The sequence below is a fragment of the Haliotis rufescens genome, unplaced genomic scaffold, assembly GCF_023055435.1.
Source record: "Haliotis rufescens isolate VD_foot unplaced genomic scaffold, xgHalRufe1.0.p SCAF_29, whole genome shotgun sequence".
NCBI lineage: Eukaryota > Metazoa > Mollusca > Gastropoda > Lepetellida > Haliotidae > Haliotis > Haliotis rufescens.
This window is the reverse complement of record NW_025963990.1, coordinates 4,071,154-4,097,625: the sequence shown is the minus strand read 5'-3', so window position 1 is coordinate 4,097,625 and position 26,472 is coordinate 4,071,154. Positions and strand designations below refer to the sequence as shown.

General features: G+C 40.3%; 1 protein-coding gene across 12 annotated transcripts; it reads left to right on the top strand.

Moving 5' to 3' along the window:
- Positions 1–885: 885 nt before the first annotated feature.
- On the top strand, positions 886–22,036 carry LOC124144427. 12 transcript variants are annotated; one of them, XM_046513823.2, is made up of 3 exons: positions 886–1,146; positions 6,740–6,842; positions 21,142–22,036. In XM_046513823.2, exons 2-3 carry the CDS (start codon positions 6,803–6,805, stop codon positions 21,744–21,746), a joined length of 645 nt encoding a protein of 214 aa, XP_046369779.1. In that variant the 5' UTR covers positions 886–1,146; positions 6,740–6,802; the 3' UTR covers positions 21,747–22,036. The 12 variants fall into 12 exon arrangements, with proteins under 12 accessions (XP_046369779.1, XP_046369772.1, XP_046369770.2 ...); XM_046513816.2 differs by having other exon boundaries at positions 888–1,146; positions 20,969–22,036; XM_046513825.2 differs by lacking the exon at positions 886–1,146 and adding an exon at positions 4,063–4,212.
- The last annotated feature ends 4,436 nt before the right edge of the window (positions 22,037–26,472 follow it).

Genomic DNA, 26,472 nt, shown 5'->3' with positions numbered 1-26,472 from the left:
TTATATCCCTTGTGATGAGAGAATCACAGTCAAGCATCCCATCACGATGGATAATTATTTCAAAGCATCGTCGTTAATGGATCTTTTAGAAATGCAAACAACCACTTAATCGTTGTTGTTTTTAAAAGCAATTGAATTGATTTACCCATTTCAACTAATATGCTTTATACACTTAAAATGACTTTTTAATGGGTAGAATAAATTAAAAGCTAAGATTGTTAGTGGCTGTATTCTCAAAGGGGGGTGAAGTATCGTAAAACAACTGTCCCCTTGAGAGGGTACGTCAGACAACATCATTCAAAGTACTTTGTTTTGGCTACCACGTTCTTAATCGTAGTATATTTATATCCCTTAATTGTGGGGTGTAGTCAGCAGCTAAAGACGAAATGTAAATTTTGCGAGGGAACCATGCAGGAAGCAGATGTGTGTAATTCCCCATGGTCCTAGTTAGGTGGTCTACTCTTGGTTGATGGCTTTCTATAGTCTATAGCCTGAGTTGTATATAGTGTCGTACTGGTATTATGTTCCAGCTTGTTTTTAACCCAAATCGGTGATACATTACAAGTAATTATACTGCCCCTTGATTGTTGGCTTTTAGAATACAACTGCATTACCTTGTCTTGTAACAATATGGCTGAAATTGTGCCGATGTGACTTAAATATTAAATCACTCACTCATGTCTGAATAAAAATATTTCTTCATTGTTATCATGTAATTTTGTGACCGTTGAGTATGGAAGACTGGGCCACCCGTGCCCCCGGAAACTGGGCCACCCGTGTCCCCGAAGGCTGGACCACCCGTGCCCCGAAAGACTGGGCCACCCGCTTAAATCACCAAAGGAAGCCTTGATCAAGTCTAGGCTAGAAGCAGTCGGCCAGGTAGAGGTTACCTTTTCACCCGAGTCAGTGTTTACATACCGTATCAAAAAGATAGAATCCCATTACAAGTGGTCTCTACCGTCGACAGCATTGTTCTCATCGAGCAACTAGAATGTCACCCACGGAAGTAGAATTCCACATAATGTGTACACGTTCCAGTGAACGCGATTAACAGCCTCAAATTGACACGTATATTGGATTACACCTTTACCTCTTTCACTCGAACGACGCACGCAGAGTGACAGCGGAGAAATGCGGCTGTGAGAGGTAAGAAAACTGTTTGTGCACTCGTTTGCTTTTGAACGTAGGACTGAACACTACGGAGGTCTAGAAAAGCCATTAAAATATGGTTATCATGTTTTGGTTTGGTTTGTTGTTTAACGCCGCACTCAGCAATATTCCAGCTATATGACGGCAGTCTGTGAATAATCGAGTCTGAACATCATGAGCATCGATCCATACAATTGGGATAGATGACATGCATCAACCAAATCAGCGAGCCTGACCACCCGATCCCGTAAGTCGCCTTTTACGACAAGCATAGTTATTATGAAAGTCATAACAAGACGGACCCGTGAAGATCCGGGGTAGAATAGGTCTTCAGCAACCAATGCTTGCCGTAAAAGGCGACTATGCTTGTCGTAAAAGGCGACTAACGGGATCGGGTGGTCAGGCTCGCTGACTTGGTTGATGCATGTCATCGATCCCAATTGCGTAGATCGATGCTCATGATGTCAATCACTGGATTGTCTGGTCCAGACTCGATTATTTACAGACCGCCGTCATATAGCTGGAATATTGCTGAGTGCGGCGTTAAACAACAAACCAACCAACCAACCATAACAAGACGAAGTTAACAAGACGAATTGTTTACGTGCTAAGTTGACTTTTAAGATATGCATGTTCATGAAACGTTGTTGAAGATTTATTGGACATATTTTCTTGAAAAATTAAAATATTATCTGGAAAAGTATTCTTATTGTGTTGAACGAATTTTGGATTGGCCCTTACAGTCTCTATTAAATTGCTTTAACCAAAAGACGTTAAAAGATGGTACTTGTTGTTACCCTGTCTGGCGCTCTGCATTAAGGGGCTAAAACAAGGACTGGTCGGCTCGGAGTCAGTATACTGTGTCTGAGTGGGGTATTCATGTTAAACTGTGGCATGGCATGGTATCTCAGTGGGCTTGCACTATAAATCGGCATCATTCCGGACAAGTACAAGCAGCCACACACACACACACACACACACACACACACACACACACACACACGTGCATTCACGTTGCTATATAAGTGCAATAATCTCGGCTCCGACGTTAAACCCAATTTTATCTCACCTCACCTCAACCAGTCTTGGCGGATTTGACTCCGACTCCGGATAATGATATATACTTTCTAAAAAGGTAGTGGATATTCGAAGATAACAGATGGTAACAGAAATACGATGAGATATTCGATGTAGATGTTGATGATCTGATGCAACAGCAATTGACAACACAAGGCTATATAAGTGTAATAATCTTGAACGCGACGTTAACCCATTTCACCTCACCTCACTACCTCTTCTCAGTAGTTGGTGAGACACGATTGCAACAACAATCCTTTCCCTTAAGGAGGGGGATGGGGGTGTCAAAGTGGTTACAGCATAACACCACTACCACAGGCTAATTTGCATATCACGTGACCAAACTGTTCTCTAGTCGTCCGGTCAGTAACTTGGACTACGATGGCCCGGTGGAAGTGAGCAGTAATTGGTTGTTTGGGCTCGATTTCTTATCTGGTTCAAAGGCTGGTTTGTGATTAATGGATCATGGACATGGGTTGTTGACCAAGGGCGCACTATGCGGGGCCGATCTTTAACATTTTGTGTCTGCAGAAACCTATTCCAAAGTCTGCAAATCACAGACTGGGACACATTGAACAGCAACTTGGGTTGTTGACCAAGGGCGCCCTGTGCGGGGCCGATCTTTAACAGTTTGTGTCTGCAGAAACCTGTTCCAAAGTCTGCAAATCACAGACTGGGACACATTGAACAGTAACCTGAACTTCGGGCAAGTGGACAACGATTTGTTGGATGTTTGGGCTTAATTTCTGTCTTCATGGTTAACGTCCAAGACCTACATCACTTTCACATAACTTGGATTTCCTTCCACACAAACTGACACTCGTAATATGCCTGGAATATTGTTCTAAGTGGCGTTAAACCCCACTAGCTCACTCACAATATTAGTAATAAATGGATTCGTAATATAATACGGGCCAGAACTGGGGGCGATCTGCGTTTGATTGAATATTATAATAGATTCAGTCGTGTTGCATGATTTGAATATCTCTTTTTCAATGCTCTTTCTAACACCGACAGGGGCCTTTTGTGCACTTATTCAAAAACATCGGATAAAAGATTTTAATCAGCATAACCGACTGAAAACATTGTGTAGGAGTGCCGTTATGAATAATGTTTGTGTGTGCAGTGAAATAGTCATTGGGGATGGTCTCATTTGCACAAAGCGGTCTTAGCGTTACGTCACCCCGAGACTCTACCAAAGACATACGAGACTCGAAAAGCTACCATCGTTTTTGTGCAAGTAGTTATTGAAAGTTTTATTTGTGTTCGAAACGTTCACTCTGCTCTTATAACAGGGGAAACGCGGGTGGCCCAGTCGTCTAAGGCGCCGCAATACGATGTACATAGTTGCGTCCCTTGGGCACACCAGAAACCTATGATCCCAGTTCACCCCGATTATGTTTCTAGGTTTGTCAGCACCATGCTCGGGGATTTCACCGAAGTGGTAAACGTCCGAGACCTGCACCACCTCAGGCTTTTCGCCAACATTAAGATGACATGCCGTGATATAACTGGAATGCAGTTTAAAGCCGTAGAAAACAACTCACTCACTCTCACTCACTCACTCACTCACTCACCCACCCACCCACCCACCAACTCACTCACTCACTCACGTACTACTGGATACTATACTTCTACTGGAGGGCCTATTTTGACAGCCGACACCCTATATAGATGAATGTAAAAGTCCAAGCATATTCGAACCAATGTTATCCTTCGGATGACAATGTCTCACACACGAGTGAAGCTCGAGGGATTGTTTGATAACAAAGCGATATCCAATATCGGGTCTTTATGACACAGTTCTATTATAGGCGATAGGCCACGGTTCAGTGAACATGACGCTTCCTCAACCGGAACGTGTCGAGGCATATTTAGCTCGGGCGGTGTGAACACGCGATGGAAATACAACAGTGAAGAATCCCGTATATTTAGTAACATCGCGAAATACATCGAAACATCACGCAGTTGGCGATACCTCTGGCAGTAGGTATGTTACCTTATTACTGAGTTGATCTATTATCTGTCACATGTTCTAATTTCTGAATTCCTTGCTGTGGTAGTCACCGTCGCGGGGTCGTGCGTTGTAACTATTTGTCCACAGATGGCGTTCCCCGTCGGTGTTGTTGCTACCTGGTTGACTGTGCCAAGGTTGTTCATGTTGCCATGTCTCCTTTTGAGTGTTTTTTTAGTGCATGTATAGACACTGTGGTTATAGTGCTGAGTGTCAGTATGAGTTTTAGGGGACAGAATACAGTATTTGAGAAAGACCCACCCCCACCTCTCTATCTCTCTATCTATCTATCTCTCACTCTATCTATATCAACCTCTACCTCTCTCTCTCACTCCCTCTCTCTCTCTCTCTCGCTCTCTCTCTCTCTCTCTCTCTCTCTCTCTCTCTCTCTCTGATGTCTCTTATCGATGATGTGTTGTCAAGGGTGATGGCGTGTCAACGTCCATCACACAATACCTATAGTTTAAGATCGATACGTCTCTAATGGTGACATGAGTTATTCAGTGCCAGAATTTCTAAAAGGTTGACGTCACATCTGGGGATGTTAAATTCACAAGCACTAATAAATATACATACTGAGCACACAGTACATGGCCAAGAGACAGCTGCAGTGATCGATGTTGTTTATAACGATCAATACTTCCGACTTCGCGTGAGAGTAGGTATTGAGGCCAGGAAAGGGACGCGCAATGCAGTGTTCGGAGTTTCAACGTAGGCATGACAACTGGCAATACATACGTGCGTATTCTGTATACAGTTATGATATTATCGTCAAAGATCTAGTATTTCAAATACATTGCCAAAGATATGTGTCTGCAAGGTAAGAATAGTATATATACAAGGTTAATTTTCACAGTAATGCACCTTTGATACTTTTTCCAATGTGTAGATTTTTAGAACTAGTCGGTACACAAATTCACCCGAACTAGCGGTTGAAACCAACAAGGGTGTAGCCCCGAGTCATTTTTCCAGTTTCCAAGGCAGTGGTTAATCATGGACGCTTCAGTGAATTCTACATGTGATCGATATTACTATACATGTAAGAAGAACTCCTTTCATGTCGTGTGTATGTATTTTTGCTTTGCCAAAATAACGGCATGATATAAAAGATATCTATACCGATATCATTTTAATCTTCTAAATGCTTGTTATTATCTAGCATTCAAAATGTGGATGTTATTACCACAACATTATTCAAGGCTCTTATAAACCTTGACGTTAATATTTTCGTGGATGATTTGTGCTCATAATTCTTATTCACATAATAATATTTATGACATACTTTCACATGTATAATGTCTTCAAACAATTGAACAGGAAGTTGCAATAGGTTTCGTAAGGTTAACATAGATTAGGTGTGGTGTGGTAGCACAATGGTCAAATCTTTCACTCGTAACGCAATACGCCCAGTATCGATTCTCCGTGAGTACAACGTGTTGAGCCATTTTTGTTATTCCCAGTGCTATTTCTGGATTATTGCTAGACGCCGCGTAAAACCATACTCACTGACTTGAAATTAGACGTTGAAATAAATTTAATATTATGTCGATTCTCTTCATACACCACGCTTATTTGATGTGTACACTAATGCGACTGAGTAAAATTAACCTTAGGTCTTTAACCTCCATTTCTGGTCGTAATAGGTGGACTGCATACATGCGGGCGTGAGCGGGCGGGCGGGCGTGGGCGGGCGTGGGCGGGCGGGCGTGACTGCTTGTTATCTAGCATTTAACTCAACTTCAATTCAACTTAGCGCGGTTAAATCTACAGGTAACCTAGCTCTACATTAAAAACACAGTATGTTTATCTCCAAATTATAATGAAACCTTCGATCAATCCTGACACGGGTAAGGGACATAACTCTGCTCAGTGAACGACGGACCACTTGGCTACCATTACCCATGTTTTTTTGTAAGTAAGACAGGTGAGGTGATGTGAAAACGGGTTTTAGATAGCGTTCATGATTAATGCACTTGTGTAGGGACGTGCCCCGGACCTTCCGCTCTCCGGGCGGACGCTCTACCACTAGACCACGGAGACGGTCTGTTTTATTGTGGACAATACATGGTGATATCTATCTTAGATTCACGGCAAGCTTAAGATATCTCAGGGCTACGATAGTTTCAAAAATCTAGGCCCTGTTAGTAGGGCAGGGAAAGATTATGGATAGCAAACACTTCACCTGTGCCGTGACTGACAAAGCCTTTAGCCAAACATAGTCTAATTCCATCTAGGCCTAATGGAACAGATTCAAAATGCCTGCAGTGCTGTGAGTGTTGCACGGGACTTTAACGTTGTTGGTCAAGGTTATGCGATGGTAGACCGACATTACGCCCAAGCAATAAATTTATCATATCAAAAAATATATATCTTCAAAATACAAAAAATAAAATCTAAATGGAGCCCAGAACAATGCTTAATTTCGGGAGTTAAGGCAATATAGGCTTGCCCAATCATATCTAGACTTGAGTTGAGTCCCTTTTTTAATTTGTTCTCTAGGGTCTTGGAGACAGACTAATGTAATAGGTATCACATTGGCTGCGGTGGATATGCACTGATTGCATGCAGAGGCCGTTTAACGGGATTCTGCTATTAAATATATGTAAGTATATACGTACATATGCACGAATTTATTCATCTATTCTTCTGTCTGTCTGTCTTCTATGTTCCTATATGCTTAGGGTTGTGTCTGTTTATTCAACAGCGTCCACGATGTCAGTAAAACTATTGTCTGTTTACATGTGTACGCCTTCTTTTGTCTGCTGTCTATTTGTTTATTTGTTGCCAAAATTGTCTGGTCGAGGCTCGATGATATACAGACCGTCGTCATATAGCTGGAATATTGCTGAGTGCGGCGTTAAACAAACAGAGTACAAAGTCTGCCTGTCCACTATTGTCCGTCTGTCTACTGTTGTCCGTCTGTCTACTATTGTCCGTCTGTCTACTATTGTCCGTCTGTCTACTATTGTCCGTCTGTCTACTGTTGTCCGTCTGCCTTTAAATCACTATATATCCATCTATCTACCCGTGACTGTCCAAACGTTTACCATTTTCTGTCTCACCTGTCTTTCGCCTTTTGTCTGTCCGCCCGTTTGTCCTCCTATCTACCATTGTCTGTCTAAGAGTGTCTGTCCCCTGCCTAATAGTGACTTTCCGTCTGTATTCTTTTGTCTATCCGTCTGTCAACCTATGTCGATATAGTTAATTTTACCTTTCTAAATAGTTTCGGGAATTTTTGCTTTCCCAGAAACAATACTTCAGAGAGCAAGAGGCAATTACCAGGGGCAACCATTCGTCTCCATTAATCAGAGATTTACCTTAAAGGCTGAAATCAATCACTTTCTGATAACATCTCAAAATTAAATCTGTAAGCAGAGCTCGTTAATGGTGGCCAGCGGGCCCTGTTTAGTCCCAAAACGAGGCTTATGTTATTGTATATAATAAATAGCTTCACTCGGTGTTCCACACATACGTCCTAAATATCTGTTCCGAATGAACAGGGAAGTAGCCCTTTGACTTTCAAACAAACAACCCAAGCAGCCTTAAGTATAACATTTGAGTTGTTTCAAGTTTCTTTATTTCGTACATGTTTAGGCCAACGGCCCATGGTACATACATTGGTCCACAGTATTAATTATTGACTCACGGTAGATAAAGGCATAATACAAATACATTGCGGTATTTCGAATTGTAGTTTGGTTACAGTCAGACATTAAAATATTAAATTTATCCAGGGTAGGATAGACATAAAACATTTCATGGATATATTGTTGTCTTAAATTATCATAGGCTTTGCAAATTAAAAAAAGTGGTATTCATTTTTCACATAACCAATATTACATAATTTACAAATCCTCAAGTTTCTAGGTAAATTGTTCTTCCCGTTTCAATATATAAGGAATGCGAACTGCAACGAAAACGAGCTATTGCCGATCTAAATTTATCAATAGGTACAGCAGATATGTATGGTTCAACAAAAAATGACATTTTAAATAATGAATAATGATATATTTTAGAGCTTCCGAAAATTGCTGAATGCCAATCCTGTTCATAAATACATTTTAGACGTGATACAAATTCAGTAATAAACAAGTTTGGGGAATCAACACCCTGATTTTAGCAAACATAACCAAACCCAAATTTATACAAGAGCAACTTGATTTTAGACACCAAATTACATTTACCATTAGAGGCTTCAAGAAACAACATATTGTTACTCTTTTTAGGGTAACGGGAATCGGGCATATTTTAAATCTTACACCAATATGAAATGCAGCGTTGATAAATTGAGATATATAAAGGATATCGTCCACATTCACCGGACAGTATGGTCTGATGTGGAAGCTTTAACACCTAAAAACTGCTTACAGGCTAACAAATGGACAGATTCAATTTCCTTGTAATTATCTACTCCCCAAATTGCCGATCCATATACTGTAAAGTACGGTTATAACGAACTACTAATTTTAGTTCGTTATAACCGTAGTTCGTTATAAGCATATATACAGCATAACTACAGCAAATAGTCGGGACCAAAAAAGTAAGTTCGTTATATCCGTCAGTTCGTTATAAGCGGGTTCGTTATAACCGTAGTTTACTGTAATAGAATCGGGGCCACTTTAGCATCACATATCCTAAAAAATACATTATGATCATAGGTTATCACATTCCTTAGTGATTTTAACACACAAAACAAAACTTTTTTAGCCTGTACCGATGCATTAGATACATGTTTAGTCCAATTTAAATTCTTAGTAAACGTAACACCTAAATATTTATAAGAAGATGGACATTCTATAGGACTATCTCCATAATACCATCTTTCATGTTTAGACAAAACGCCACCCTTTTTAAACACAACAATTTTTGTTTTATCAAGATTTACAGTTAATGAATACCTATTACAATATTCTTTGAGAAAATTAATACGTTTCTGTAAACCATAGACAGTATCAACAATAAGAGTGATGTCATCAGCAAACAACAAGAGAAACAACTGAAACAACCCTGGATGGAACTGAACAGCCTGACTCAATTTCTTTTGCTAAGTCATTTATGAATGAATTAAATAGAAAGGGACTGGGGACACATCCCTGACGGACACCACGCCTACATTCAAAACATTCTGATAAATGGTTATCATATTTAACACAAGAAAAAACACATTTATAGATAGACCGAATACTATTAAACATTTTAGGTGAAACTCCATTTTCATTTAGAACATTCCATAGTTTAGATCTGTTAATACTATCAAATGCTTTGGCGACGTCTACAAATAAAACATAGATCTTACCCCTTTTCTTACCCAAGTATCGTTGAACAACTGACTGGAGGATAAACATATTATCTGGTGTAGAGTAACCAGTGCGAAACCCTGCCTGTGATTCAACTAATTTATCATACGCCTCGGTCCAAAACCGTAATCTTGTATTTAGAATGGAAATGTAAGCTTTACTGAAAATACAGTAAAATACGGTTATAACGAACGCAAAGGGACTACTAATTTTAGTTCGTTATAACCGTAATTCGTTATAAGCATATATACAGCATTACTACAGCATACAGTCGGGACTAAAAAGTTAGTTCGTTATATCCGTTAGTTCGTTATAAGCGTGTTCGTTATAACCGTAGTTTACTGTACTCAAAATCGTTATGCCTCTATAGTTGGATGGCGTGTCCATATCGTCTTTCTTATGCAAGGGAACTATCACACCTTGAGACCAACTAGAAGGAAAGTAAGCTGAATCAAACATAACATGAAACAATAGAGTCATAAATGGTATCAGGATATCCTGGCACTTTTAAACATTTCATTACAGGAAGACTTACCCAATTTCAAACCAGCAATAGCGTCAATGATCTCTTGTTGTTGGATAGGGGCATCAAGAATAGTCTGAGACAATGAATCGAGATTATCAGCTGTAGTATTATCATCATCATCAACAACACTATCTAAAGAACTGAATATGTCCTTGAAGTAACTGAACCACTAATACTAATAGTATGTCTCGACACAACAGACCTGCTGGACAAACGCTTTAGTGATGACCAAATTTTTTTACTGTTATCAATTTTATCAATAATAATCCTGCGAATCTCCTCTTGATATGACAACCGTTTCTCCCGTATGACAGAGGTGTACAAATTTCTTGCTTTTATGTAATTATTCAAATTAAACTGGGTTTTACAATGTCTGAAAACCTTAAGTAAACGTAATCTCTCAGACCGATAATAACGGCGTACCTTATCAAACCAAGGTTGATTACAAGCAATATAGAATTTTGTTTGTTTCATACATTCTGAAGATTTACATAAAATAGTTGTTAACACGTCGACAGCATTATCAATTTCACCAGTGTACAGAAATTCAACACATTTCTCAAACATAGATGACGTGTCTGTAGATAGCAAATTGTCTCTAAAGATAGTTATCAGCGCCATAAGAAGGATATCACATCGGAGAATCTAGGCTGCCCTCGTATGCACACGGATAAGGCAAAGTCTCCAATCATTTATTTGAAAGTCAGGGGTCATGCCCAAAAGTATCCGTATTCCAAGTAGTACAAAAAAACGACGTTGAAATAAGAACGATCGTATGTTGTATTGATTACTACTAGAGGCAAGCTGTCGATGCCACATAAAAACTAAAAAAACACGTATTAACGTCCTTTGACAACTTGATATAGAAGGACGTGTTTTCGCCCCAGGCGAGTTGTGATCATTCCCATAGCAACCCGGGTAACGGTATGCATTTAATCAATCCACGGGGTTGGGGTGGGGTGGGAGGCTGTGACTTGTTGATCTCTGACCTACTTGAGAGATGAACTCAATAAGAAACCGTGATCGGGGGGGGGGGGGGGGGGGGGTGTACGAACAAAGACTAACTTATTAAGTTAGTGTTGTCGAATCACCCCTCCCCTTCTACAATTAATGTAGTCGAACTGACTGTGGACGCAATGAACTATACTCAAAAGAAGGCTCCACAACCATCCACACCCGGAGATCCAAGGATTATTTCCTCATATGTTACGTGTCACTCCGATGTCAGTGAGTAGTTGGACGTGTTTGTAATATTGATTTCCGGGCCTCTTTTTGAAGGTGAAATATGAGTTCGCTACTGCCGTTGACTCGTCATATAGAACATATATCCGAAGTCCATCATCCCTCCTCGAGAATGAGAATGTTTTTTTGTTTCGAGTCGACGGTTAAATATTTATTCCACTTCGTTATTTCCGAAGTTCATCCTTCCTCGGGATGCCTGAAGCATACCTCCATGTATAGTATATAGGCAAGTAGATGTGTTGAGGAACAGCCTTTGTGTGGCTTGTTGTTGCCATTAGACTAGGTTCAAGGTCAAAGGACTTTCCTCTAGATAGTCACCCTGGGAGTGCATATCTGTAATATGACCTAGGCTTTGTGTGAGGGAGATATGCATCAGTTAAATTGCAGGGAGGGTGTATTTATGAAGCAAAAGCAGCGTTCTTACCACGGTGGGGACAATACGAATTGACTTCCCACGATAGACTTGGGGGTAGCAAACAATAATATATATTTCATACCCAGGACACCTTATTTTCCGGGTGATGTGAAGTGAAATGGGGTTCTTGGTTCTTGCACTTATATAGCGACGTGCATGCATAGGTGTGTGTGAGAGAGAGAGAGAGAGAGAGAGAGAGAGATAGATAGAGAGAGAGAGACAGATAGATAGAAAGAGATTGAGAGAGAGATATAGATAGAGATTGAGAGAGACAGACAGAGAGAGAGATAGATAGAGAGATTGATAGAGAGATAGATAAAGAGAGAAAGATAGAGAGAGAGAGAGATAGATGAGAGATAGAGGTAGACACAGAGATAGATAGAGAGATTGAGAGATAGATAGAGAGAGGCAGAGAGAGATAGATAGAGAGAGAGAGAGAGAGGTTGATATAGATAGAGTGAGAGTGAGATATAGAGAGATAGAGAGAGATAGACAGATAGATAGAGACATATATATAAGAGAGAGAGAGAGTGAGATAGAGACAGAGAGAGATAGATGGTGAGATAGAGAGGTAGAGAGAGATAGAGACTGCTTGTAGTAGAGTCGGAATAATGCCGCCGTTATAGTACTATCATGTCTCAGTTTAACATGAATATCACACTCACACAAAGTGTACTCCGAGCCGACCAGTCCTTGTTTTATGCCCTTAAGGTCGAGTGCCAGGAAGGGTAACATAAATTACCATCTTTTAACGTATATGGGCATGCCGTGGCCTGGATCGATCCACCGACCTTTCTCTCTCCGGGTAGACCCTCTATCCACCAAAACTACGGAGGCGGTCTTATGTTTCAGAACATCCAGCATATGTCGAGTGAAAAAGTTCTTTTTTGTGGGGTACAAGACAAAATATTTTTATTTCAGCATTTCCTGAAACTAATCATTTCAGGTAAAAACTGATCTAGAATATACGAGAAACATATACGGCGTGGTCTGAAGTCAGATGACATAAACTCAGACCTAAAGTAGCTTACGTCCCACAGATCTCCTCAGTGAAATAGCCAGGGTGTTTTTTTGTTTTAAGGATAAGTTTTATTTTTTATTCCACACTGAAAGGCTTCAGGCCCATAGTACAATTCTGTTTTCGGGAGTGGTTACAGATCCGTTTAACAGGTCATATTCTAATTAACATAGCATGATAAATGAACATTGATAGATTTCTTTAGAGTATCTTGATCAGTTGTTGACATGATCGATATAATTTTTTGTTGAGTGGGATGTACATAAAAAGGCAGTTCAATATATTTACTTCTTAGATTATCGTATTTTGGACAGACTAAGAGAAAATGAAACTCATCTTCAATCACATTTAAACCACATTGCTCATATTCTCTTTCTCTGTTTCTGTGTCTGCCTTCTTCGATTCTTGGTCTATGAGAACTGCATCTAAGTTGTGCTTAACCGTAAAACGTATTCTAAATCTTTTAAAATTGATATCAAACAAAAAGTATTCTGAGGGAAATAGTCCTCTTAAAAAGCTTGTAATAATTGCTTTTTTCTGAACTTAAAACATGCGATGACCATATTTGTAAGTAAATATACTCAAGTCTTTGGCGTATAGACGCTAAAAACGAATCTTGATTGTTAGGTACACATTGATTATGCCAAACATTCCCATAGCCGCATTAATTTAATAACGACTGTACATCGTATACCCAATTGCGAATTCCATGTTTTTCATACAATAATATCATATTATTCTTAAAATCTTGAACCAATATTTGAGAAATCTTACATGTTGAAATATGTTATTTCTTGTTTTGATATACTAACAATACACGGAATCAACGTTTCACTTACACAGAGTTCCTGTAAAAAGGTCAAGTTGCATTTTGATCATTCAATTACTTCCGTCTTACTCCGTTGTGGGACTTCAGTATCCTTCAGTAAGTAGTAATGATTTATCATATAATGGGTGGGTTTCTCTGCAGGATAAAGCCAACGGATAAAAATGATATCCTTTGGGGTCATATGCGGATAGAGATGCAAATATCAAAGGTCAAGTAGGGACTACTTTAAGTGTTTATAAACAAACATGGCGTCGCCCTTGTCATTCGGCGATCGAGTCAGAATTAACCATCGGGAATCTGGATAAACTACAGGGATAACTGCTATCATTATCAATAAAACAGTCTAATATACTGAAAATCGGTGTCTAACTGTGACGTAGCTGAGGCATTTTACAAGTTTGGGCATAAGAAGCCATATTTTATGCTTGTAGGCCTCTGCGGCTTTGAACCTTTTCCATAAATTAAAACAGTTGGATTTTTCCGAAATATGTTTGAATTCTTACCTTGTTTCGTTTTGTCGCTGTGTGTACATCTGACTGCAGTTCAGACTGTCAACAACGTCTGACCGTGGCCGTGACGCCTTATAGACTAGGGTTAGAGTAGCTTCCCTTCGACAAAGGGCAGTTACTCTAGCGGACAGACAGATGGACTGCCGCGAAATGCAAGTAAAAACAATTCGTGTAGGCCAATGTTGTTTTGCGTTCTTTCGCCACTGTGTCAGAAACAGATTTCAGTTGGAACTATATTGGCTACTGTCACTGTCCGACTGACACATCACTTAACCTGTGACGTAATATATATTAATGCGCACATTCCAGGAAAACTTGCAATGTTTCGGTTATATTTGTGAGAGAAGGAAGCGATTTTCAAGCACGGATTTTAAGAATGACATTATATGATAAGGAGGTTATCATCCAAAGCTGGCTCAGGAGATATCGCTTGGGTGAGATCAAGCGATATCTACGTGCTTTTGCAGACCATTGTGACGTCAGTGGTTACATGACGTCACATTAAAATGACCACTAATGGCTCAGCTACTGAAGCTGTTAGCAGTACTTTTTGCACTCAGACACTGCTTATTACTGTCTGCAAACTGAAAAGGTTGGAAAATGACGTTGGATGATGAATAGAATCAACACACGTCGATAAAAGTTTAAAACTCCGAGGCTTGACTGGTGTAGGTATATTTGATATCAAAAGACACTTGGGTGAGATTCTCCACACTTCGCCGCTCTGCTTATCTCGAAGACGAAAACGTGACCTGAAGGATAACGCACGCGTATGTGGGCGCTCGTTACAAATAATGTACGAGCCGACATTAATATTACTATTTATCATTATAGATTAGATCTACAGTGTAGATACCGCTGCAATGAAATTACATCACAATGCTTTGCAGACCATTGTGACGTCATTGTTACATGACGTCACAATCAAATGACATCACTAATGGCTCTGCTACTGAAGCTGTTAGCAGTACTTTTTACACTGAAGACACTGCTAATTACTGTCTACAAATTGAAAAAGTTGGAAGAATGATGTTGGATGATAAATAAAATCTCACCCGAGTGTCTTTTGATATCAAATATATCAACACTCGTTGATAAAAGTGGCAAATATCCTCGGCAAGCCTCGGAATTTTTCCACTTTTATCAACTCGTTTTGATATATTTGATATCAAAAGACACTCGGGTGAGATTCTCCATTTGTAACCTGACTAAATACAGTATCAAAGTAACAAAAGAATGCGTAATCAGATTTAAAATACAGCCTGAAAGTTAAAGTAAATCAGAAAGTAAATTAATGAAAATAAATATGCTGGACAGGAAATTTCATGAAGACCATTCGTAACACATGAAAACTTCCTGCTTCCGTGTTCATTTTGCACTTCAACTAGCTGTCTGTGGTCCTATAATGCTCATGCAAATCTTTATTATTTGGCAAGTCTAGCTAACTGCAGAAAATGAAGAGCATCTCTGTGCTCCTTTTTATTATATTTCATAACTATAATTTTACACTGCTTTTATCTGTAGAATACGTTCATTTCAGAGACTAGATTTAAGTCAAGTGGTTTGTCAGTAAAATGCCACCAACCATGACAGATAATTGAAGCAACAGAGAGTGGCTTCACAGTATTCTTGTATTCATGATCCAATGTCTGAGTACAGCATTTTTCAAAGGAAATATTTACAGATTACGTGGCCCGTATTATCTAACCGATCCGATTTTGATAGCCGAGTCCCCATATATGTGACTGAAACGGAACAGGATGTTTTAGTCAATGACAAATGTCCTTGAAATACAGAATTGGCAAAGTGTACATGGGGCAGAACATACAGTGAGATCATCTTAATGCGGCCGAGTCACTTCGAAACATAACCATTCAGGTAAGTACTATTTGTACAGCCTGGTGCCCTAGGTATGCTGCGCTAGCGCTACACTGACCCAGGTAATAGCTACACAATGGGGGCGCTCACTAGACGAACAAACATGGCGGACACGACATGTATTTACCAGAGAAAAACGCTTGAACGGGTAGTTAAAAAAATTCTTAGCATTTTCATTAATGCTGTTGCAATGTATACGTCACGAGGATAACGTCCATTGTTACTTTTACTGAAGGAAAACATCACATCGGGGAAATGTAAACAATGACACAAATCCATTTTTATCAGTGATATGAGCGTTATTATGTCGTGTCAGCCCACTGTTGTCACGAAATTGTACACATAATACATGAAATATCAGAACCAATGACAGACCTTATCATTAAATACCACTATTACGTTTCAAAAGTGTTGTTTTTTATCGTTATTATACTGGGCGTTCAATAATTCCGTTAAACCCACCATTTTACAATCATGGAAGAAAACGGGGCATTATCGGCGACATATGCGTCATCAAATTTACTAAAATAAAGATGCTAACGGTATTTTACTTACATGGTCGTTTAATTCCATGCATTATGCGTACAGTTTCGTGAAAACAATGAGCTGACACGACATAATAACCCACATATTACTGAAGCATTTTTCTACAGTGAAAACATATCGCGTCAGCCATGTTTGTTCGTCTAGTGGAGGTCATTGTGCAGTCATTACCTGGTTCAGGGTATAGCGCCGGTGTCCCGGTATAAACTCTCCCCCGTACAAATTCTCCCCCCGGAGATTTTATACCGGTACAGATTCTCCCCCGGAGAATCTGTTCTGAAATAAAATCTCCCCCGGGCGGATATATTTCGCGCCCCCCTCAGTATAAAGTCTCCCCTCTGATTATTCGGTTTGTTGCAATGTCTTTAAGTACTATATTCTTTAAATAGGTATCTTTAATGTAAGGAGGGTTACTTTAAAATATAGATTATGAAATATGGTCATAATGAATTGATATTTCAGCATATTTTATTTGGTAACTGTACCTTCCATCCTAAAATAATTATAAGACATAATCATACCAAACAAATTTGAATTAAATGAATTAATGTGACAAATACATGTACGGTTACTGTCGTAACTGAAATTCAGAAATCTTATTAATCCTCGCAAACATTCGGTTTTAACACGAACTACGTAAAAACTGTCAACATATCCACGCGCGCCTCCAGCTCAGGCTGTCCGTTATACTCTGATTTAAGATCTAAAATATATTCCTTAATACAGGCTACGATTTGACAATGGTATCAGTGTAGGTGAGGTGAGGTGAAATTGGGTTTAACGTCGCGTCCAAGGTTATTGCACTTATATAGCGACGTGCATGCACGCGTGTGCGTGTGTGTGGCTGCTTGTACTAGTCCGGACTGATGCCGATTTATAGTGCTAGCTCACTGAGATACCATGCCACAGTTTACTGTATACTGACTCCGAGCCGACCAGTTCTTGCTTTAAACATACAACATCATAACTTTCTAATTCAGCACTGATTAAATCTACTTTGTCTTTAAGACAGCGTACGTTTAGATGTATAAACTTTAAATCTGGACTATGCAAAGGTCCTGGATTCGGATGGATATCACCGCAGCAAAAGAGAAAAAGTAAAACTAAGAATGATAATCGGAAATTATATAAGCAAAGTAACCCAAAATATAGAGAAATGTGTATCATCTTCCCGAAATGATTAGCATGTAGAAAAGATTAAAAGACGCCCATTGAACAACATCAACCGGCATCGCCAAAGCAAAGTGCACATGTAATTGTTACAATCGGGCTGGCGGTGAATCTTAATGAAAAACACCTTGTTAAAAAGACACAACGAAACTGATTTGCATAACTGATGACCACAACATATTGCAAAATATCAAAACAGTAAAGATGATACAGTTTAACCTCATACTCAATCGCCAGCTGTCAATATACAAAACAGAATAATACATCAAGATGACAGTTTTCATGTAAAGGTTTTTTTAATAAGTATTTTTAAGCAAATTAAAGATACATATATCTAGATATTGTGCATATCTTTAAGTTGCTTAGAAATACTTAATCTTTACATGGAAACTGCCATCTTGATGTATTATAATGTATTGTATATTGACAGCTTGTGATTAATTGGGTAATAGCCATTTCTGAAATGTGGCGCTCCCGGCTAGACACCGATTAATTGTTACCAGGTGGCTCCAGCTGGGGTAGCAGACGACACACTTTCCAACAATGGGGAAAAGGGTAAACATATGAGTAGGCTGGTTATCATCGAGCAGAAGACTCACCAGTCTAAGATGTATTGAAAAAACACACACTTTATTCTCAACCTTATCTAATGTTAATTCAACAATTTATCATATACTTAGCAGTGGGATATTCTGTTAATAATCTCTCATAATTCTATTGAATGGTTCTGTACATTCTATCAATGTTTATTTGTACAAAGCTGTTTTATGTATGTGCAGAAGTGAGACATTAATAAGTTATTGTCTGTCTGTCTACAATGTATACCGTACAATTTAACCGATTACACAAGCATGGCAAGTATTTATAAAACGACCGAAAAAGGGGGGGGGGGGGGGGGGAGAGAGAGGTGGGGGGGAGAGAATATTCTGGGGGGAGATTTTATTTCGTAGGTGGGGGGAGAGTTTATTTCGAGAGGGGCGGAACTGTACCGGTATAAATTCGCCGGGGGGAGATTTTATTCTGGGGGCGAATATATTTCGTGACACCGGCGCAGCATACCCAGGGAACCAGCCTGAGTGTACGAAGGTCAGAACCAGGAAATGTTGCCAGGGTCCCCTCCAAAGTGTGACCTACCCATTCTTGTCGCAAGAGGCGACATGTCAGGCTCGCTTACTTGGTTGATGCATGTCATCGTATCCCAATTATTTACAGACCGCCGTCATATTGTTGGAATATTGCCGAGTGCGGCGTAAAACAACAAACAAAAAAACAAACAAAGCGACCTTAGAGCTACAACTAAGCCTACGTAAGCCTATGTTAAAGTATGGGAGTTACGATCATCTGATTTAAACATATTTTTATTCAATGAATCTAAACAAACCAAGAATGCTTATGACTGTTAATATCTCTCCAGTACAATTTGTTTCCTAGAGGCATTATATGAAACAATACATGATGATAAACAAAATATGTTAACAAAAGCAAGTGGTTAGGGACAACAGTTTGATGTAATGAGTAGAAAAATAATATATAAGCGGGATTTATAGTCTCACGTTAGCTTAAACCTTTTGGAATGAAGTATGTATGAATATACTGATTTTAAGATATCTAGATTATTAGTTTTTGTTAAATTAGCATTACCATTCAATATAGTGTTAATATCAACTGTCAATATCAATGAATCATTTCTTACATCATGTAAAAGGGACTGGAAAAGAAATAGTTTGATACATTTCCAAACATGTATCTACAAGATGTGCGCTTGTCATCCCAGCGCTGTGTTTGCTTTGTGGATAGGCCCTGGACGTTTATACTGGGATCATGTTTCACTGTAAATAATACTTTGTACATTGCTTGCACAACAGATCTGTTTGCATGTTGTTGGGCTTAAGATGATGGCGCAAACCACTCATCCCAACTAAAACCTCTTGGTTATATCGGTCTGCATTGGGAGAAATCCATATTAGAACTGTGTTCACTTTCTAGTTTCTCTAGTTCAAGTGACTATCACATCATAATTTGACAATGTCGCATTCCTTTTCCGGGAAACATCGAAGAAAGTGGCGGGTTTAGACTAACATATAGTCTTGAAATAAAGTTCTGTGTACATATACTGCACAAAAATAGTAAGGGATCATGGATTTATTTATGGTAGTGAAGATTGAGCACATAATTTTATAAAATATACCCAAACATATTTATGATCCCTATTTTTTTTGTTCAGTATATATAAAGTTCAAAAAGCAACGCGAGAACCTCTAAACTAAGGAATGGTAGAGCTGGTGAGGTATGATGGTATGGTGTGGGGGGATTGATGTAATAAATATAGACTTGAAACGGTTAAGAACCACCCCTTCTCTATTTTTATATCTCCCGGAATGTAATATCGCGGCCTTAACTATTTATATTCGGAACTGGTCGTTTTCAAGTGTTTTTAGAGATATGCCAGTCCGAATGCTTCGCTCACTAATTTAGAAGCGTCGACACTGATAAGAAGAGTGACACGACCTCTTACGAGTAGGGGCGGTCGGGTAGCCTAGTAGTTAAAGCGTTTGCTCGTCACGCCGAACACCCGGGTTCGATTACCGACATGGGTACAATGTGTGAAGCCCATTTCTGGTGTCCCCCGCCGTGATTTTGCTGGAATATTGCTAAAAGCGGCGTAAAACCATACTCACTCACTCTTACGGCGTAAAAGATACGATTTAAATCAAACATGTTAGGTGACGAGACATGCATGCATATAATCTCCGGAGATTGATTTTTATTGTCATTTCTACACCTGTCTTCACTCACTAATTCATTCACCCAATCACACACTCACTCGCTCACTCACTCACTCCTAAAAGGCCGACTAGAAAGGGGGTCGAGTGATTGCGATGGGTGATTTGATTGATGTTTTTATTTTATTTGTATGTGTTGTTCATGTTGTCAATCACTGGTTTGTCTCAATTATTAACTTGAAATCGTGGTATAGCTGGAATTGCTGATTTGTGGGGGTTATTATTCCACCCTAACCTGTAGCTCATGCTTTCAATCACTGGTTTGTCTGGTTCAGACTCAATTATTAACACGAAGCCGTGATATAGCTGGAATATTGCTGATTTGTGAGGGTTATTATTCCACCCTAACCTGTAGCTCATGCTTTCAATCACCGGTTTGTCTGGTTCAGACTCAATTATTAACACGAAGCCGTGATGTAGCTGGAATATTGCTGATTTGTTGAGGGTTATTATTCCACCTTAATATATGTTGCTCCAATATGTTGTATCTTTACTTTCTTTTCTATTGCATGTATAAGAATGGTGTACCGACAATGCCTAAAGTACCTAAGACACGTCAAACAGAAGAAGCACCAAGTGGTCAGAATTCAATGTAACCCTGTCAAGCGGCTGTTTCTATGGTTACGGGCGAGGTCACGAAAGATATTCGCAGTGTTATGCATTTTCACACTCTTTTACCTACATTTTACAGTCTTACCACGATCCATGGGGTACTACAACAACCGATGTTACCTCAGTCGAGAGGAGATCAACAACATGAAGTACCTCCTTACCCAAGTCAGTGCTGCTTTCAATAGGCAAAACGTGACGTACTGGTTGGACTTTGGTACGCTGTTGGGGGTCTGGAAAACAGGGGAGATAATTCGATATGACGGAGATATAGATATTGGTAGACATTTCACAGGAACCACAGCCGACGCACACATGATTCAAGAGACACGGAAACTACTGAATCAATTCAATGTAACAATTGACGATTTTCAAGCCAAATATAAAGGCAGCGTAGCAGATTTATTTAGATGGGAGACATATGGAAACGTCAGCACAAAGATGCTAAGAAAGTGGTATCCGTTTGTCGAACACTTTGGCATTGTTGAAAGAATAGCCAATTACCTCATGCCTTCCGAGATACCTTATGACGTCATATTTCCAACAAGGGAGCTAACTGTATATGGCGAAAAGATGAAGATTCCTAACAAACCACTAGACTTGCTCAAGATTCGCTATCCATTAACATGGTTTATATCGTTTCCCTATAAATGGAAATGTTTGTTTGCGTCAAAGCCACCTAGCTGATAATTGCATGTTAAGTGAGTGAGTGAGTGAGTTGGGTTTAACGCTGCTTTTAACAGTATTCCAGTTATATCGCGGCGTGTCTATTCAATTCGTCCGGATTATCAGATGTGTGTTTTTACGTTAGTGAAAGAAGAGGACAAACGGTGATGTATTTCTAAATCTACGCAACATATTTGTACAAACTACATGTAATGTATCACATTTCCTATTTTCTGTCATAAATATTTTTAATGCAGGGGAAGGAATCTCAAAGTTATTTTTTTGAATAAATCATACTCGCATAAAGGAAATCGTTTGCGTTTGTATTATTTCATCCTCCCGAGGCAAGGGAGTTAACTGACTATAAAAGTCCAGTTTCCACCCTTGCCGAACTAGGCTGGTATTATGGAGTTCCATTTTGACTGGACTAACGAGTCTGTGCATAGTCCAATCAAAATCGCGCAACGAAATCGAAATCCGGTTCGTAAACTGTCGCGCAGATTTCGGTCGATTGAATAATCGCAAAGAAGGTGCACCGCCAACTCGTTGTCAACAGATATTTTCAAAACTTTTACATGTTTTTAATAAAGGTGCCAGCGTGATCTGATGCACTTCGCGCTGTAAGACCCGTTTTATCACAACATAGATCTTGATTATCGATCACATCGTCTTGACTGGGCGCCACTGTTTTGTTTGAAACTAATGCAAGTGATGGAATCTGATTGGTCCATAGAAGAGGCCTAAAAGGGACATAACTCGTAATAACTGGTGGCGCTACGATCGAGCCCAGGAATTTCAGCAAAGTTCGGCAAGGGTGGAAACTGGACTTTTAAAGTCAGTTAACTCCCTTGCCTCGGGAAGATGGTATTATGTAGGTATGTAGGTATGTAGGTGTGTAGGTATGCACCACGGAGGGTACGCAGCAAAAACATTTTTACCATGTTCAGCGGATTTGCATTGCATTGTCAATGCCCTGAGAAGTATACAGCTAAACTGTGAAGTGGAAATAACATCGGTAGCATAACTAACAAACGAAAAGAACGATGAATGCAGTAGGATTCCATTGGGTGAGGGGTCACGGGTGGCCCAGTCGTCTAAGGCGCCGCGATTCGCTGTGCAGAGTTGCGTCCCTTGGGCGCGCCAGAAACCTATGATTGTGGGTTCGAATCCAGGTTCGCCCCGATTATGTTTCTAGGTTTGCCAGCACTATACCCGTGCTCGTGGGTTTCACCGAAGTGGTAAACGTCTGAGACCTGCATCACTTCGGGCTTTCCTCCCACATTAAGCTGACACGCCGTGATATAACTGGAATACTGTTAAAAGCGGCGTTAAACCCGACTCACTCACTCACCCATTTGGTGACCTGTTTTTACTGACTCCTGTCAACCAGTTTAGAAATAAACTATTACTGCATTCATAAGGACGGTGTCTCGGGTTTATGGGTGTACAAAGTGAAATGGGCTCCAGATGGTGGAGTTTAGTTCCTCTTCACAGGTGCGATGCCCAAACTAACTGAGCAAAGCTTCGACCTTCCTGACCAACTCGTGTTATTCCGGAAAGGGGCGAGTGTTGACGAATGAAGCTTCGAGTGCGAAATCAGTATTAGTTTGAAGCGCTCGTAAATTCCTCGACCTGAGCGTTGGATGCCTATCGATTGAGAGAGTGGTTGTTTTATTTGATGTATACCCTGGGGTTTGTAAGTGGGACTAGTTTGTTTGTTTGTTTGTTTGTTTGTTTGTTTAACGCCGCACTCAGCAATAATCCGGCTATATGGGGTGAGGTGAAACTGTATTTAACGTCGCGTCCAATATGATTGCACTTATATAGCGACGGACTAGTCCGAATTGATGCCGATTTATAGTGCTAACCCACTGAGATACCATGCCGCAGTTTAACATGAATACCCTACTCAGACACAGTTTACTGACTCCGAGACGACCAGTCCTTGCCTTAACCCCTTAATGCAAAGCGCCAGACAGGGTAACATAAAGTACCATCTATTAACGTCTTTTGGTATGACGCGGCCGGGGATCGAACCCCTCGGACGCTCTACCACTAGAACACGGAGGCGGTCCCGGCTATATGACGGCGGTCTGTAAATAAGCAAATCTGGACCAGACAGTCCAGTTGCGAGAAATATAGTTGTGCCATTACATTGCTCTGGATATTTCATACAACGTGTTGTTTCAGAGTGCAGGGGGGCACGGGTGGCCCAGTCGTCTAAGGCGCCGCGATTTGCTGTGCAGAGTTGCGTCCCTTGGACACGCCAGAAACCTATGATTTTGGGTTCGAATCCCGGTTCGCCCCGATTATGTTTCTAGGTTTGTCAGCACCATACCCGTGCTCGTGGGTTTCACCGAAGTGGTAAACGTCTGAGACCTGCATCACTTCGGGCTTTCCTCCAACATTAAGCTGACACGCCGTGATATAACTGGAATACTGTTAAAAGCGGCGTTAAACCCAACTCACTCACTCACTCACTCACTCAGAGTGCAGTGGCATGTTCACCGTGACCTTAAAGGGAGTACCATCCAAAGAATTATTTTTTTCTGAGTTGGTGTTTATTTGAACAAATCAAAATTTGCAAATCGAGGTGGTAAAAGAGTGAACCGAGATTGTGTCAGAAAGCTGACATCTGGGTGACTCAAGAACCCCATGCTGTCTTCTTTAAGATTTGGGGGGGGGGGGGTCAAAGATCATTCACGGGTAATCATACTGTTCTCAGATCTAAGTGATATGTATCAGATTAAAATATCTGATTTTAATGTGTTTGTTTTTTACCGCCACACTAAGCAATATTCCAACTATATGACGGCGGTCTGTAAATAATCGAGTCTGGACAAGACAATCCAGTGATTGTCACCATGAGCATCGATCCACGCAATTTGGTTGGTTGGTTGGTTTGTTGTTTAAAGCCGCACTCAGCAATATTCCAGCTATATGACGGTGGTCTGTAAATAATCGAGTCTGGACCAGACAATCCAGTGATTAATATCATGAGCATCGATCCACGTAATTGGGATACGACGACATTCATCAACCAAGTCAGCGAGCCTGACCACCCGATGGCGTTAGTCGCCTCTTACGACAAGCATAGTCACCTTTTAAGGCAAGCATGGGTTGCTGAAGACCTTTTCTACCCCGGAATCTTCACGGGGCATTGGAGAGACTAACAGGTCACATGACATGTGCAAACCAGGGTTTCTTGGGTAAGCATCCCCAATTTTTAATCTTATTGATTGATTTTTTTTAAAGGTTTATAGGTGTTCGGGCAACTAGGCCTATTTACACCTTGCCTCATACTAAAGGTTTGCTAAGTACCTAGATAGTTCATAGTGTAGTAAAACTGCCACACGCTTTAAAATCACCACAAACTACTTTAAGATTATCTGACATTTTCATAGAGAACTATAGTCATCATAGGTAGCAAGACCATTATTATAGGCATTAAAAATGGAGACTGGTCTTTTATCCTTCAAATGAATATTGACTTCATTCCCTTCTCATTGGGATGACGGAGCCTTCTCTACATGACAGTGAGTGAGTTTAGCACTTTACTGGTAAAATCACGTGATACACTGCACGTGCAGGTAAAGTGCACTTCAATAGACAAAAACCCAGTGGCACTGGGCACTACAGAATGGGGCGTCGGGTAGCCTAGTGGTTAAAGCGTTCGCTCGTCACGCCGAAGACCCGGGTTCTATTCCCGACATGGGTACAATGTGTGAAGCCCATTTCTGGTGTCCCCCACCGTGATATAACTGGAATGTTGCAAAAAGTTCTCTAAAACCAAATATATTTACGGAGGCAGACATTACCTTCCCTACGGAATTCCTATTTTGGAATCAAGAACGTCTCCTGAAGACATAACATATGGTATTGGGTCAAGACTGTTGTTAAAAACCTTAAATCCTGGACCATTAGCATTTATTGATCTAGCATCAAGAGAGACGTAAGAAGGATGGATTAAGACTTCCATTGTTGGCCCTTAACCATGCTCGTCAGATCATCAGGGGACAATCTTAACCCCAAGAGGGACTGGGCAGCTGATGCTGTGGTCTGGAGACCATCAGACTTGAATGCACGAGTAGTTCCAAGATTGGCAACTATACAAATAACAAAATTGAGAAAATCAACAGGAGACACATTGTTGAATAGAAGTTTGCAAGAGGATGCAGGCAATAACAGGATCAGTCTGACATTCAACTTCCAGAGTTTCAGTCCGAGTACTAGCAGTCACCATGACTTGAGGAGATACAACATCAGACAATGAAACAACCTGAGACAGGAGGTGGTTAATTGACTTTTGGAACCTGATCATGAGCAATATCTAAATCTCCACGCACCTTTCGAACTGCCTGAGAATAAGACAGTTTACCCTCAACTCTGACTTTCTGGATCTGGACAGCTTCCTGGTATTTAAGACAACCTTTGTATGCCGCAGAGTGAGCTACACCACAGTTCTGACATTTCAGAGAAGACCCGTGAAGATTCCGGGGTAGAATTGGTCTTCAGCAACCCACACTTTCCGTAAAAGGCGTCTATGCTTGTCGTAAAAGGCGACTAACGGGATCGGGTGGTCAGGCTCGCTGACTTGGTTGATACATGTCATCATATCCCAATTGCGTAGATCGATGCTCATGATGTTAATCACTGGATTGTCGGGTCCAGATTATTTTACAGACCGCCGTCATATAGCTGGAATATTGCTGAGTGCGGCGTTAAACAACAAACAAACAAACATTTA

Bases quoted from the DNA above. Each gene is read 5' to 3' on its own strand.
- LOC124144427 (XM_046513814.2), top strand. From the start codon at position 20,970: ATGGTGTACCGACAATGCCTAAAGTACCTAAGACACGTCAAACAGAAG.